The sequence below is a fragment of the Balaenoptera ricei genome, chromosome 9 (genome assembly GCF_028023285.1).
Source record: "Balaenoptera ricei isolate mBalRic1 chromosome 9, mBalRic1.hap2, whole genome shotgun sequence".
Lineage (NCBI taxonomy): Eukaryota > Metazoa > Chordata > Mammalia > Artiodactyla > Balaenopteridae > Balaenoptera > Balaenoptera ricei.
In genome coordinates, this window is record NC_082647.1 from 22475005 (window position 1) to 22488629 (window position 13625).

General features: G+C 39.8%; 2 protein-coding genes across 6 annotated transcripts in view; one reads left to right on the forward strand and one right to left on the reverse strand.

The window, feature by feature from the left end:
• COPG2 (COPI coat complex subunit gamma 2) overlaps positions 1-13625 on the forward strand; it is a 137686-nt gene that overhangs the window by 122169 nt on the left and 1892 nt on the right. For all 4 annotated transcript variants that reach the window (XM_059933369.1, XM_059933371.1, XM_059933372.1 and 1 more), the window contains one exon: positions 13044-13141. In XM_059933369.1, coding sequence (XP_059789352.1) covers positions 13044-13141 — 98 coding nt within the window. The remainder of the gene's footprint in view (positions 1-13043; positions 13142-13625) is intronic.
• The window catches only part of MEST (mesoderm specific transcript), a 70225-nt gene that overhangs the window by 28231 nt on the left and 28369 nt on the right, over positions 1-13625 (reverse strand). Inside the window, exon 12 of one of the 2 annotated variants that reach the window (XM_059933388.1) lies at positions 9447-10274. The exons of the other annotated variant lie outside the window; for it this stretch is intronic. Coding sequence (XP_059789371.1) covers positions 10259-10274 — 16 coding nt within the window. The 3' untranslated portion in view covers positions 9447-10258. Of the gene's footprint in view, positions 1-9446; positions 10275-13625 lie in introns of those variants that run through there. 2 annotated transcript variants of the gene reach the window in all.

Genomic DNA, 13625 nt, shown 5'->3' on the forward strand with positions numbered 1-13625 from the left:
CATCTGCCCGACTCGGGCTCATCTGCTCATGCGTCACCTCTCTGCCCAGCTGTCCACCCTGCCCCTTCCACCCAGTGATTCTCACCCGAGGATGCGTGACCCCCAAGGCAGCCTATCAGCCTCATCTTTCAGGAATGTTTTTGTGTTTTCTTTTTTGATTTTTGTTTTTGTTTTGAGCAGAGCACTGCTCACCCTCAGATGTTCTGACAGGCCTCCCTTGGGGTCCATGCCCACAGCCCCCCTTGGGTGAAATCTACCCCCCCCCACCCGGGGAAGAATCACTGCTGTGGAAGCCCAGCGTGCCTCCCTGGGCTGCACTCTCCCCTTGCCCACTTCTAGCCTCCCATCGGTTGCCATTGACCCTTGTTCCTCAAGGATCGCAGCCCTGCCCCCACTCTGACACTGATCCAGCCATCCCTTCTTGGGACCAACACAGTCCCTTCCATCTGACACACCCCAAACTCCAGCCTACTTTACATAGTTATACTTTTCATTTTCTTAGGTCTGTCTTCCCTCTTAGTCAAGAATCATTGTTGAATGTGACTTTAATTCTTTTTACTTAAACTTCCGAAACCATCCCACATTCATTCCATTGTTTAATTTTACTTGTTTTCAAAGTGCTTAGTGTTCACTGTGTTAGAATAGAACCCTGGAAATCTACTCATTGCAGCCCTCATTCTTTTCTATATTTAATATTTTGCAGGACATGCTCTAACCTTTTCCTCTCATCCCTCATTCCTCTACTCTGCTCTCATTGCCAGACACTTTTAATTTCTCTCTCTTCTAGATCTTGTTGAAAACTTGAACCTTCCTTGAACTCAGCTATTAAAAGGTACATATAGCCTTAACCCCCTCTTTTCAACCTGATTTCACTCTCATTCCCATTTAATATTTTCTCCTCTTTCATAAATACTTTGTATGTTTTAAGTTTATATACTATAACAAGTTTGGCAAGATTCTCTGTTCTACCACCTTATTTTACCCACTCTTTGCTATTATCCCCATCATGTGTTGGTTTTACTAGACTCTAGTTTTGTCATTGTCTTTCTGTAATCCATGCAGTTTTCCTCTCCTTTGTTGTTCCTCTATTTCCATTACTACTGAATAAGGTCATTTTCGTCTCATTTTTGTTTCTTCTCATGGAATCCTTTAGTCCTATGTGTAACTCTAGTTTTGCGTATCTATTTTGTTCCTCTTTCTCTTCTCTGCCATATTTTAACCCCCTAGTCAACCCGTCCCTGTTCCGTAATTCGTCCAATACCACTTACGAAGTTATAAATCCTTTCTAGATGTGGATGTGCAGTTTTCAGTTCCATTCCATGACACCCTTTCCCCCCGTCAGCTGAATTCCCCTTTATCCATGTCTTAACTTCTTTTTCCACTTTGCCTTTTTCTAATATTCCACTCTACTGCATGTAGTTGCCTTCTGACTTGTTTCCTTGTTTCCATCTGCCTTCACTTTCTTCAGTACTTTTCGCCTGTCTTTAATCCTGTGTCCATTTCTGCCCTCAATAAAGATCTCCTTATTGTGAAACTGTTTTACCCTATATTTTATCTAGTTACTCTGAAATGTTTTCTTATGCATACAGTGCTCTTTTTACTTGGTTTCTATCACCTATATTCTTCCTTGTTCCATCAGATACAGTTATAGTGCCAAACCTTGTTTTTCAGTATGTCATTCCTCACATGATCTTTCCCATCTAAAGTTAAATTTTGCTTTTCCACCCATTTTCTTCTTCTTTTTTCCCTATTCTACCTTTTATTAACCATCTATATATACTGAGTAGGTACCATTCTCATACGCTCACTAATACCTCCCTCTTTGGTTCCTCTTTTTGTTCTACATTCATTGCTCAATCCATTTCTGTATTTCTTCTTTTTACATATTTTGCTGAATTGCTTTGGTTTTCCATTTATTCCTTGGTAGGACCGCTGCAATTTGTGTTGTTTTAGGTCCACTTCACTGAATTTATCTCTGACCTTTCTGCCGACTACACTTTTTTATACAAACGTACTTTCCCACATACTGTCCTTCTTATGTCTCATTTCCAGTTATCACTTTATCTCCCCCTTTTCTTCCTTTAATAAATGCCTCACCACACAGTTCTCTTCCTGGCTCAACTGCTTTATAAGTACAAGCAATTTTCATTATCCTTTCTTTAAAATATGCTGAATAGCACTTTTTCTTAGTAAATGGTTATATTGCAATATCTCAAATTTGAAAAGGCCGATAACCATTTTCCTTTAAAAAAAAATCCAACATATCTTCTCAACCATCACAAAAATGCTATTATAAAAACTTTTAAGTATTTCGTATAATATAAACCATTTTAAAGAACTACATAATTATTTAACATAAAATTCATTCACTAGTGTACATGTTTGTAGTACAAAATGATCCCATACTATGATATAATACTGTAATTGCATTCTCCTTTTACAATGCATGGAATAATGAAAGGTTCTCAAGAGAAATAACAAATGTATATACATTTTCAAAATGCATTGTATAAATAAGAAACTCTTGGGAAACATTTACTTACCAATTGGCGAATTGCTGGAGTTGTTCCACACATATTATAGGGAAGATGATAGGAATAATGCACAACACATTTAAAAACCTTGAGCATAGGAAGTAAACCTATAGATAAAAGAACCATGTCTGCAGCAAACATATACTATCCCAAACAGACTAAAGTTTTTGCTAGCACAAGAATGCTAACTCACTGTACCAAGCACATGGTGATATGTAGGTAAAAACTTCTCATGTTAACAAGTATTTTGGTAATGTGAGTAGATAGCTGGTGATACCTGCATTCCTCATTCTGGTCTCAGTAACATTTGCCATTTTGCGCCTTGCATATTACAAACCCAGCCTAATTCATACATCCCTTCTCTAACCAGCATCTTCTCTCCCTTCCTCTTTCCTCTTTTTTTTATACGAGTCTTTGCAGTTATTTCTTTCACTTTCAGCCAGTCCTAACGTGACTCCTTAACTTCTCGGCAAACTAACATCACACTTACAGGCAGGTCTTCCATAACTCCTTTTGACTATTTGCCCTACCAGATCTTAAACATTCTCCTTATCTTTCACCCACAGATTCTATAATATATCAATAAATGCACTGTTATTCTCTTGAGATTGCCTCATCATGATCCGCAACCACTCCTCAACCAATAGCATTCATTTGCTCTACTAGAAAAAGTATCCAATCCACACCTTCTAAAAGGTCAATCAGTGGTGATGTCTTTAAGGTTTCCACCAATGCCTTCTTGTCAAGGTTTATCTTAATCCATCTCTTTCTAACCTTTCTTAACAAGCGATCACTTCAGTCATAAATTTCCCACGAAGACTTCAAGAGCCAGCCTACCCAAGTCCTGCTCTTTTTCAGGGCCCGGATCCTCTTTCATTCTATATTCGCAGTTCAGGGACCTGAAGGTTCTGTGTTTCTTTCATTCATAACTGATCTGTCTTGTTGCCATTCCATCTACTCAGAACTACTGTCTAATTCACACAATGTCCCTTTACTTACTTGCCATCCTCTCCTATTTTCTTTTTATTCTGTCATGACCTTTGGCCTTAGTATGGAGCAAAACCCATTTCTCCCATCAGTATGACTATTCAAGTAATGTCTTTCCATCTGCAAGGAACTTGAACATTGCTCTTCCTATCCGTTTTCTCCTTTTCCCCTTTCTCCTTTTGCTGCAAACTCCCTACATTTCCTCCAACATTCCTTCTTCTTTCAGCTATATCATTCCAGTGAATCTAATCATCTTTTCTGGATATGTACACTTTTAATATTCAGCACTCACAATTCAACCTTCATCCATCTTCCTTGTTTCCTGCACTCTATACTGAAATCTGTTTCCACCCTCCATTGAGTCTGGATTTTCCCAGGATTTCTGCTCTGGCCCATTTTAAGTCCAATCACATTTAATTGCTCTCTAACCTCTCATTCTATTGACTACACTGATTGCTTCAAGTCTTTTTCCAACAAAGCTTTCTGGGCAGCAACACATCATACTGCAGTTCTTATTTGGCGGTATTCTCACCTCTTTCCTTAGCTGGTTGATATCTGGCTTACCATACAATCCTTCACTGAACTTTTAATTCTGATCTCTCTGTGCTCCTCATCCTGGCCCTCTTTAATGCCCTTCCTTGTTTAACATTTTGCTAAACTGCATGCTCTGCACCACAGCCTATATCCTACACTCCCTCTCCTTACTTAGATTTCAGCCTCCATTTTTTTCTCTCTCTCTTTTTAAAAATACATCTCAGCAGTTTCTCTCACAGCCAGTCCTAACATGATACTTTAATTTCTGAGCACTTTAACATCATACTTCAACAAGCTCTTCCTGAGTTCCTTTGACTATTTGCTCTGTCATATATATGAACATCTATAATATTTTGGGCTTCCATCTGTAATCATAGTGAGGGGTACATTAGTCTTCTCTTGAGGTGCACTCTTGAGGCGCACTTCTACTCACTTCTTACCAAATGCAGTTCATCCTTTGACCAGATAAACGACCCATCTACACTCTCTAGTTGGTCAAACCAGCGTCTTTCAGGTTGCTATCGATGCCTTTTCATCAAGGTTCATCCTAACTTCCCCCTCTAACCATTCTTATCAACCAAGCCCTTTAATTAAAATGTTCTGTTCCCCCAAAATTCATATACTTACTACCCCACTTCTTTATATCTTAACTTTATGCTATATTTGGTTGAGATTTTTTTTAAAGAAATAGAACAGTGCACATATAATTGAGACTTCCTTTGTACCACTTAAGAACCATTTACCTCTTTCCCTTCTAAGAGAAAATCACTAAATACTTAAATACTTATCCTCATATATATTTTATACTTTTCATAAATATTCATATATCCATAAATAATATGTAATGCTCTCTGAGGGATATATATATATATATTCATTCTTAAAAAAATTTTTTTTCCCAGCAAGACTTTAAGTGCTAGTCTACTTTCTAACTCCTATTCTTTCATATGCAGGCCTTTACTTCTCTCTAGTTATATACACCACTCATTGTCATCTTTAACTAACACCAAACATTTTTAACCAGTTAGACCCTTTCTGAGATCTGACAGATTTCTCCATTCCAAGTCTCTTCAATTCACATCTTATTTGCCTTTTTGCTACTCTGACTACTGAGAACCCTACTCTAATGCATGCAATGCTCCCATTATTTAGATGAAAACCTCCTCTTCTTTCTTATTCTGTTATGCTCTACCATATCTTAACTATCCATTTCAGCTACTATCCTATATCATAGCAAAGGGTACAGTAGTTTTCTAGTGAGGTTTACCTCCCTAATGATTCCCAACTACTCCTCAAGAAATACAAATAGTCTTCTCTATAGACAAACCACTGGCCCATGCTCCCTAACTGGTCAATCCTGATGTGTTTTAAGATTACTAACAATGTCTTTTTAGGAGAATTCATCTTAATAAAACTGCCTTAAACCTTATTATTAACCAAGCTTTTAATTAAAAAATTTTACCCACAGCATTAAGAGCTAGTCTACTCTATAATTCCCATTTTTATCCAGGTCCTTGAAACTCTGTTAGATACACCACTCATTACCATTGGGCCTTCCCATCCAATTTGAACATTTAAGGAAATCTCCATTCTGAGTCTCTTTAGTACACACCTGATCTGTATTGCTGCTATTCCATTACTCTTAAGTCTTCTCTAGTTCGTATAATAGTCCTTTATTCAGTTAACAAACTCTCTTTTCCTTTTTATTCCATCACAATCTTGGTCTAAATATGGTTACCATAACTACCACCAGTCAATAGATACCATTCTTAAATCATCCGTTCACATCTGTGGGAAGCTTCACTTTGCTCTTCCATTGCTTTCCTCCTGATCCTTATTTTGCCCTAGAGAAACATGCTGCCTTGTCTTCTGTGCCCCTCCTTTCAGCTTCCACCTACATTCACATCATTCTTACAGATTCAGCTGTCCCTTTGGGCTAGATACTCCCCTAATGTTGGACACTCACTGCTCCAGCCCTGCTGTCTTCCCTTTGTGTCCTACACTCTTTACTGCATTTGTTTGTATTCTCGGTTTAGCATAAACTTCATAGGATTCCTGCCACTGGCCTGCGTTTTATGTCCATCCCACTTGGCCTGTTTCTGACCTTTCACTCTATTGACCACACCCATTGCGTCTAGTATTTTTCCAAAAAAGCATCCTGGACAGCAAAACTTTAAACTCCAATTCTTACTTTGCTACATTTTAACCTCACTTTCTCTCATTCATACACAACTCTGACAAAATTCCAATTCCCATTTCCTAATCTTCCCATTTAGACCTCTTCAGTGTCCTTCCATATTTATTTTTCTACACTGCATGTTCTGCACGCTAGCCTAATTCACACACACTTTCTGCTTATTTAGTTTCCAACCTCCATCTTTTGCTCTTTCCTTCTTTGCTATTTTTTCATACAAGTCTCCTCAGGTGCTTCTCTCACTTACTGCAAATTCTAATATATTTCCTTAACTTCTGAGTATATCTTTAATGTCCCTCTTATGGGACATTCTTTCCAATTTCCCTTTGGAGAATTCCCCCATATAACCTTTCATAGTGATGAATGCATATTCTTTTTGAGGTTTCCTCCTCTCCTGATCCCCACTCTGTGCCTCACTCAAAACCAATTTTCTACTCTTTAGATAAGCCTTTCCCTTAGATAGCTTCTAACCTGTCTTCTTCCTTTCCATCGTGGTCTTTGGCCCAGCTGTGGTGCCTGTGCCTCCAGGTGGTATCAGTGACAATTTCTATGTCAGTATTAAGTGATACCTTCTCATCTGGCTGGCAGCAATTTTTACTTTGCTGTTTTACTCCTTTTTCTTTGTTTTGCCTTATTAAAAACTGTACCTTATATTCAGCATCCCTCTTTCATTCAGAGACTGTGTATGTACATATCATTCCCATAGATTCAGTAATCTCTTCTAGATAAACGAACACCTCATATTCAGCAGTCACTGTTCAGACTCTGTACTGGATTATACAGTTCCGGCCACGCAGCCTCTCTCTTCCACACAGCTTCCTGAGTGGCTCCCCTTCATAACCTCAATTCTTATTTAGCCACATTCCCTCCTTCCTCTCTCTCTTTGAGTGGCTGCAATCTAGATTAACATAAAATCACTCTATTAAAGTTCCTACTCGCCCATGTGCCAGGATTTCTCACTCTGGCACTCTTTAATGCCCTTACCCATTGGCCATGTTACTCTCCTGCAAGTTCCCCACCCGAGTCTAATTCACATGGCCCTTTTCCCTTTTTTAGTCGCCGTTCTCTCCTTGTCTACTATCCTTTCTTACAAGTCTCCTCAGTTGCTTCTCTAATTTTCAGCTAATCCTAATATGGCAGCTTGCTAGCAAAGATTTTTTAATCGGGATTACTCTTAATCTGCCTTTGTCTAAAGCAGTGGCTCTCAAACTTCAGTTTGTTAAAATACAAACTGCTGAGCCCCACACCCCAAATTTCTGATTCAGTAGGTCTAGTGGGGCGAAGAATTACATATTCCTAGGCAGTGCTGATAGAACACATCTTAAGAAGCACTGCTCTAAACTTTCCCCCAACCAAGCCCTTTAATTAAAAATTTCCCACAAAGGCATCAAGAACAAGTCTACTCCTGACTATCACTCCTTTTCAGGCCTCTATTTCTCTCCCATTATATAGACTAGTCATTGCAGTCTGGCTTATACCCAACATACCACTCAGGCCCATTCTCACACTACAGGCTTCCCCATTCTGGGAATCGTTATGGTCCTGTGGTTTTTCTTATTACCACCCACCTGCTCAGAATCGTTCTCTAGTCTATACAGTGCTCCTCTTAGCTTTACCCTCCGCCCCTCCTTCTGTGTCTTTTGGCCCAAGTATGGGATCCTCTCCCTCCAGTCAATACCTGTCATTCTTCAAATGGCATTCTTTTAATCTGGGGGCACCTGTAATGTTGTTCTCCCATTCCTTTTCCCTTGCTACCTATCTGGCCCTAAAGAAATATGCTGCCTTATCTTCAGCTTCTCTTCTTTTTTTTAGCTACCATCTCTGTTTCATTCAAGTGGATTCAGTCTCCTCCCAAACAGCACTCCCTAGCCAGGTTCTCTCCCCAGGAGCTGTCTCTCCACTTTCAGAAAATCTTCACACGACAGAGTAAATTCTAAGGATAACTTTAATGTGGCATTTGCAAGATATTCATTTGTATCTCCCTTTGGTGGTCTGCCCTCCCACGTCTTAATTACATACAGCATAATTTCATCTACCATCTGTACATGAAAATAACAAATGAAGTTTTACTTTTGAGTTGGGCATGATCGCTAGCCACTCAGCTCTCAGTATTAGCCATCCATGCTATAGACCAGTGCTCAGAGATTTATCCTGGTGTCTTTAAGGTTGCTGGCCTGTCTTTATATCAGAGTTCATCTTAATCCATCTCCTTCCAATCCTCCTAGCTAAAACTTCCCACCAAAACTTCCCATTACTTTTTGGGCCCTGTTCTCCCATTGTATATACTGCTTTTCAAAGTCTGGCGTTAAGACCCATCATTTGACCAGATAGACCCATTATAAGATCTTACAAGAGTTCTCATTCTGGAAAACTGTGTTCCTCATCGTATCTGCCCATGCCACTCCACCTGTTCTCAACTACTCTTCATATAGTTCTTCCCTTATGTAGTTTCCAGTCTCTCTCTTCTTTCTTATTTAATCATGATCTTTAGTACAAGTATGGTACCATATCCCTCCTGTCAGTACCTGCCAATCTTCAAATGACCCCATCTCTTCTGCAGCTCTTCCACTCTTTTCCTTGATTGAACCTAGAGAAACACCTATATTACCTACAGTCACTTGTTTTTTCAGCTACCATCTTTATATCATTTCTCATAGATTGAGAAGTCTCTTCTTTCATCTTGTTTCCTGCACACTGTTCTGAATACATTTGCATTCTCAGTTCAGTACGGACCTTCATAGGATTCTTGCCACTGGCCATGGCTTGGATCCATCCCATTTAGACTCTTTAATATGTCACTCTATTGGTCATACTTGTTGCTTCAAATATCATTTGAGAAAAGATTCCCAGATTCTGTTAGTGAGGCACTCCCTCACTGACACCAGCTCTTATTAGCCACTTCCTCTCCACATCCTCTCTCCTCTTTGGCTGTAATCTAGCTTAGCTCCCATCTCTCTACTTAATACGCAGCTCTGCCCTTTTCCAGTGTTCCTCCTTCTGGCCCTGTTTAATGCCCTTCCCTACTCACCTTATATTCGGCACCCCAGCTTAAACCTTCCATCTTCTGTTTTTATGCTTCTAGCCTCCGTCTTCTCCCCTCTCTCCATGATATTTTCATACAAATATCCCTAGGAAATGTCTGTCACTTTTAGCCATGGTAGGGTAACTTCTAAGAGCAACCAGTTTTAATGGTGCACTGCAATAATCTATGATATCTTAGCTATCCATCACCCTTTCATTTACCATCTGTCTACAGAAGGAATGGAGGCAAAGTACTTCTCTTGAGGTGTATTTCCCTCAGAATCTTCACCCATTCTCCAACAATACTCTATCCTCTGGCCAAACTACCTATTCACACCCTCTGTTAAGTCAAACCTACTCTCTCTAAAGTTGGCAGCAGTGGGTTTTTATCTGCATTCATTGTAAGCAGCTTCCTTATAAAACTTCCTGTCACCCAAGTCCTTTAACAGTTTCCCTCCAAATTGGTGCTTCAAGAGCTAATCTACTCCTGCCTCCTACTCAAGTCCTTGCTCCTCACACTTTCTGTATACTTCTCATTGCTATATGGTCTTTACATCCAAAATGTGTCCAGTTAGACCATTTTGAGCTCTGACAGGATTCCCCATTTGAGGTCTTTATTACACACCTGCTCTGCTTTCTGTGCTCTCCACTATACAATATTTCCATTTCTCTGCCTCCAGTCTCTCTTTTCTTTCTTTATTCCATTATGACTTTTGGCCCAGGAATGCTGACTTATCCTTCCAGCTGATGTCTGTCATTCCTTAGCGTCTCCTTTCTTTCTGAGGGCAACTTTAATCTTGCTTTTCTGTACCTTTCTTCCTTTTTCCCCATATTTGTCCTAGAGAAAAACCTTATCTTCAGCACCCCTTCTGCCACATGTGTAGCGTTTTCCTGGTAGGCACGTCCTCCTCGTTTTTGGCACTCACTGCTCAACTTGCTTTCCTTCATCTGCCTTGATTCCCGGCACACTCCACGCAGCCCTTCCTTCTCAGTTTGGTCCAGACCTGTGGGGATTGCTGCAGGTAACCTGTGTTTCAGGTCCATCCCTCCTGCCCTCTTATCTTACGCCCCGCTGACCACATCATTTTCTGTAACTATTATTCCAACACAGCTTTCTGGAATCTCCTCATAACCCCACTTATTTAGTCATAGTCTTCCCTCTAGTGGTTGAGGCCTGACAGCTCCCACCAAATCTCCCACTCTGCCATTTGCCACACTGCATGTTCTGCGTCCCGGCCTAATTCACACGGCTCGCTCCTTTCTTAGCTTCCAGCATCCATCTTTTCTCTTTTCTCTAATTCTGTGTTTTGGTAATTTTTTTTCCTACAAGTTTCCTCAGTAGTTATCTCCCATTTTCAGTCAGTTCTCAGACAAGCCTCATTTCTGGGAACAGTCTTAATGTAGACCTTCAGGGCATTCCTCTTATTCCCTTGGTTATCTGCCTTGCTTCATTCATGAAGCGCTCATCTTTGTTATGGCAGTGGACTTAGTATTGTTCTCTTGGCACGGAAAGGCTCTCTCTCACCCCCTTCTCCTCATCACCCAGTGTTAGTCATCCTCTGTCACAACACTGAGCGATTGCTACCAGTGGCTTTTAATGGAGTTCACCTTAGATTCCGTGTAACCTCTCACTGTATTAACCAAACCATTTAATTGAAAATTTGCCACAAGTTTCAGAAACATTATCTCTATTAATGCTTCCTTATCACTTACTTATATATAAAGTGTCTTCTGTCTTTACTTATACATAAAATTCAACCAGTTAGCCCAGTCTGTGATCTACCGTTATTCCTGACTGTCTCTCCTTATTCCTCTTCCTCATTTGCCAGTAGCCTCCATGAACCAACCTGGGGTTCATATAATCTTCTATTACTCAACATCTGTCCTGCCTCTCCATTTTTATTTGATCATGACCTTTGTTCATACCGTAATCCCATTCTCTCCTTTCATTTTTTCTTTTTTTAAATACCTCAACTGACACATTCTAGGTTTGTGTTAATTTCCACTTTCTTTCTTCTTCTTCCCCCTTCCTCCTGCAGAAAATCCTACCTTAATTTAAACAAGATCCTTCTTTCATCAACTCCCTATTGCACTGAAATACATTCTGTAGTTTTGATAGGTACACTCTTTCCTATATGGGGCAATCCATTCCCATCATCTGTTTTCGGTATGCTAGAGTGAATTCATTTGCTCTCTGAATTCAGGCCTATTCATAGGATTCCTACCAGTGGCTTTAATTACCTCTAACATTTCAATCTCTTGACTGCCTCAGCTCACTAGAGCCTGCTGGAAAATATCTAGTCTCCTTCCTTTGAAATATAAGGTATTTCAAATTTGTTCCTAAACAAATTCTCTTCTCAGCACCTATGTATTAGCCTCTCTCTTACTGCTTCCAATTACACCACTGCCTTTCTAGCCTCTTTCCTTTAGTTCGTGTACCGTCCTCTGCTTGCCAAAGCTCTTTTGCGTCTTTTGAGATCCAATTAAACTGTACATCCTTTCAAATTTTTTATGATTTTCCCAGGCTGTTAATCCTGCACTCCCACATAGCACTCTATTAAAACTTATATTAAAGAACCTATGGTACTAAATTGTAATGTCACAGGTATATATAGGTAGATCTCTCACACACACTGTTATTCAACTCCTAGACAATCAGCTGTGGGGAAAAAGGTCATGTCTTAGTCGTCTTTTTATCTAAGTATCTGGCATATTCATTTACACCTTTACATTATAAATGTATTGACATTTTCTACATTTTTGGATGGAGGGAGTTTAAAGTTAAAACTGAACAAATGAAAGTCTCACTACCCAACCTGTCATATACGGTCTTTACATCTGAGTCTATTCTTTCCTGTCCTTGCCTATCCCCCAAGTAACTTTCTAACTCCACAGTTTCATATATATATATATATATATATATATATATATATATATATATATATATATATATACACACACACACACACACATGAAATTTTTTAAACCTATAAGCCTTTTCCAGACCATGGACTAGACCCTTATGTGCCTTTTCTTCATCCATGATTAATAAATCCCCTCCTTCAGACAGTTCAGAAAATCCTATCTTCTTCATGAAGACTTCATTTTCCTTCATTTCTTCCACTGAGTATCTCAAAACATATAATTGCCCACTTGCTTTTCCATTGTATGACACTGACTTCACCAATATTAGAACTTCATTACTGACCTACTCACTAAAGGTTGAAAGTTGACATAAAGCAAGTTCATTCTGGTGATCTCTGAACCCACTGTTGGTCCACAATCTACAGATATAATATCTGTAAAGATATCGAGACTGTGATATACTTAGTATTAATTTAATGATCTGTGTGCTTTTGTACCATCCATATTTTATGCTTTGTTTGTCAGCTCCTAAAGTAGTGGTTCTTAACGTTTTGACAGGCATGGCAAAAAGCCCCTTAAAAAGTGTCTCCCCTGCTGCTTTCCTGATCTGTAGTCAGATGCTCTACCACTGAGCTATACACCCTCTGCTTTCCTTATCTGGATATAAAAACAGAGTTTTGCCCATGTTGTCTTTTCTGTACTATTCTAACTCGCAGCAGGGGATAGATTTTTAAGTCCAGCCTACCGGCTTCTTTTGAGAACTACGACCCTAGAAAACAGCCTACATATGTGTCACTTGATAATTCAGAACACAGAGCCAAGGGCAGATGGTTCTTCCTAAGTTACTGATGGAAACCGTGTGCTTGTGCTGCCCATTGACACAGGCTTGCCTGCTCTCTCTCCTCCAGCTGCAGGTACCTTCAGCTGCACCATGAAATTCACTGTCCGGGACTGCGACCCTGACACGGGGGTTCCAGCTGAGGAGGGGTATGATGATGAGTACGTGGTGAGTCTCCCCTGAGACGCACTTTGACCCCTTGCACCACTCACTGAGTGACTTCTGTCTGGAGAGAACATTTTCATCTGACATGAACTTATGGGACTGTATTCTTCTCAAACACATCACAGCTGAGGAGGACCTGGGCTAATCCTCTTCTGTCGTGGGAGTGCATCATGCCAAAGAGAATTAGGATTTACCACTTCATTACTGATTAAAGCAAAACTCACCCTTTTTAATGTTTTTATAATAGGGATAATTAAGAGATGAAAATAATTACATGATTTTCATTGAGATCAGTTTTATTTAAAGTATTGGGGGTAGGGGTTTTTTGTTGTTGTTCAGCAGCTTTTAGTTTGCTTATAATGTAGCCACATCATGGACTGATAAGCCTTCACAGAATGCAGGGAGAAGTTTTAGAAATATCTACCTGTTCGTGAATGCAAAGTTCAGAAGGCCCTGTACGGCTTGAACTCTGCAGTTACGTGTGGCA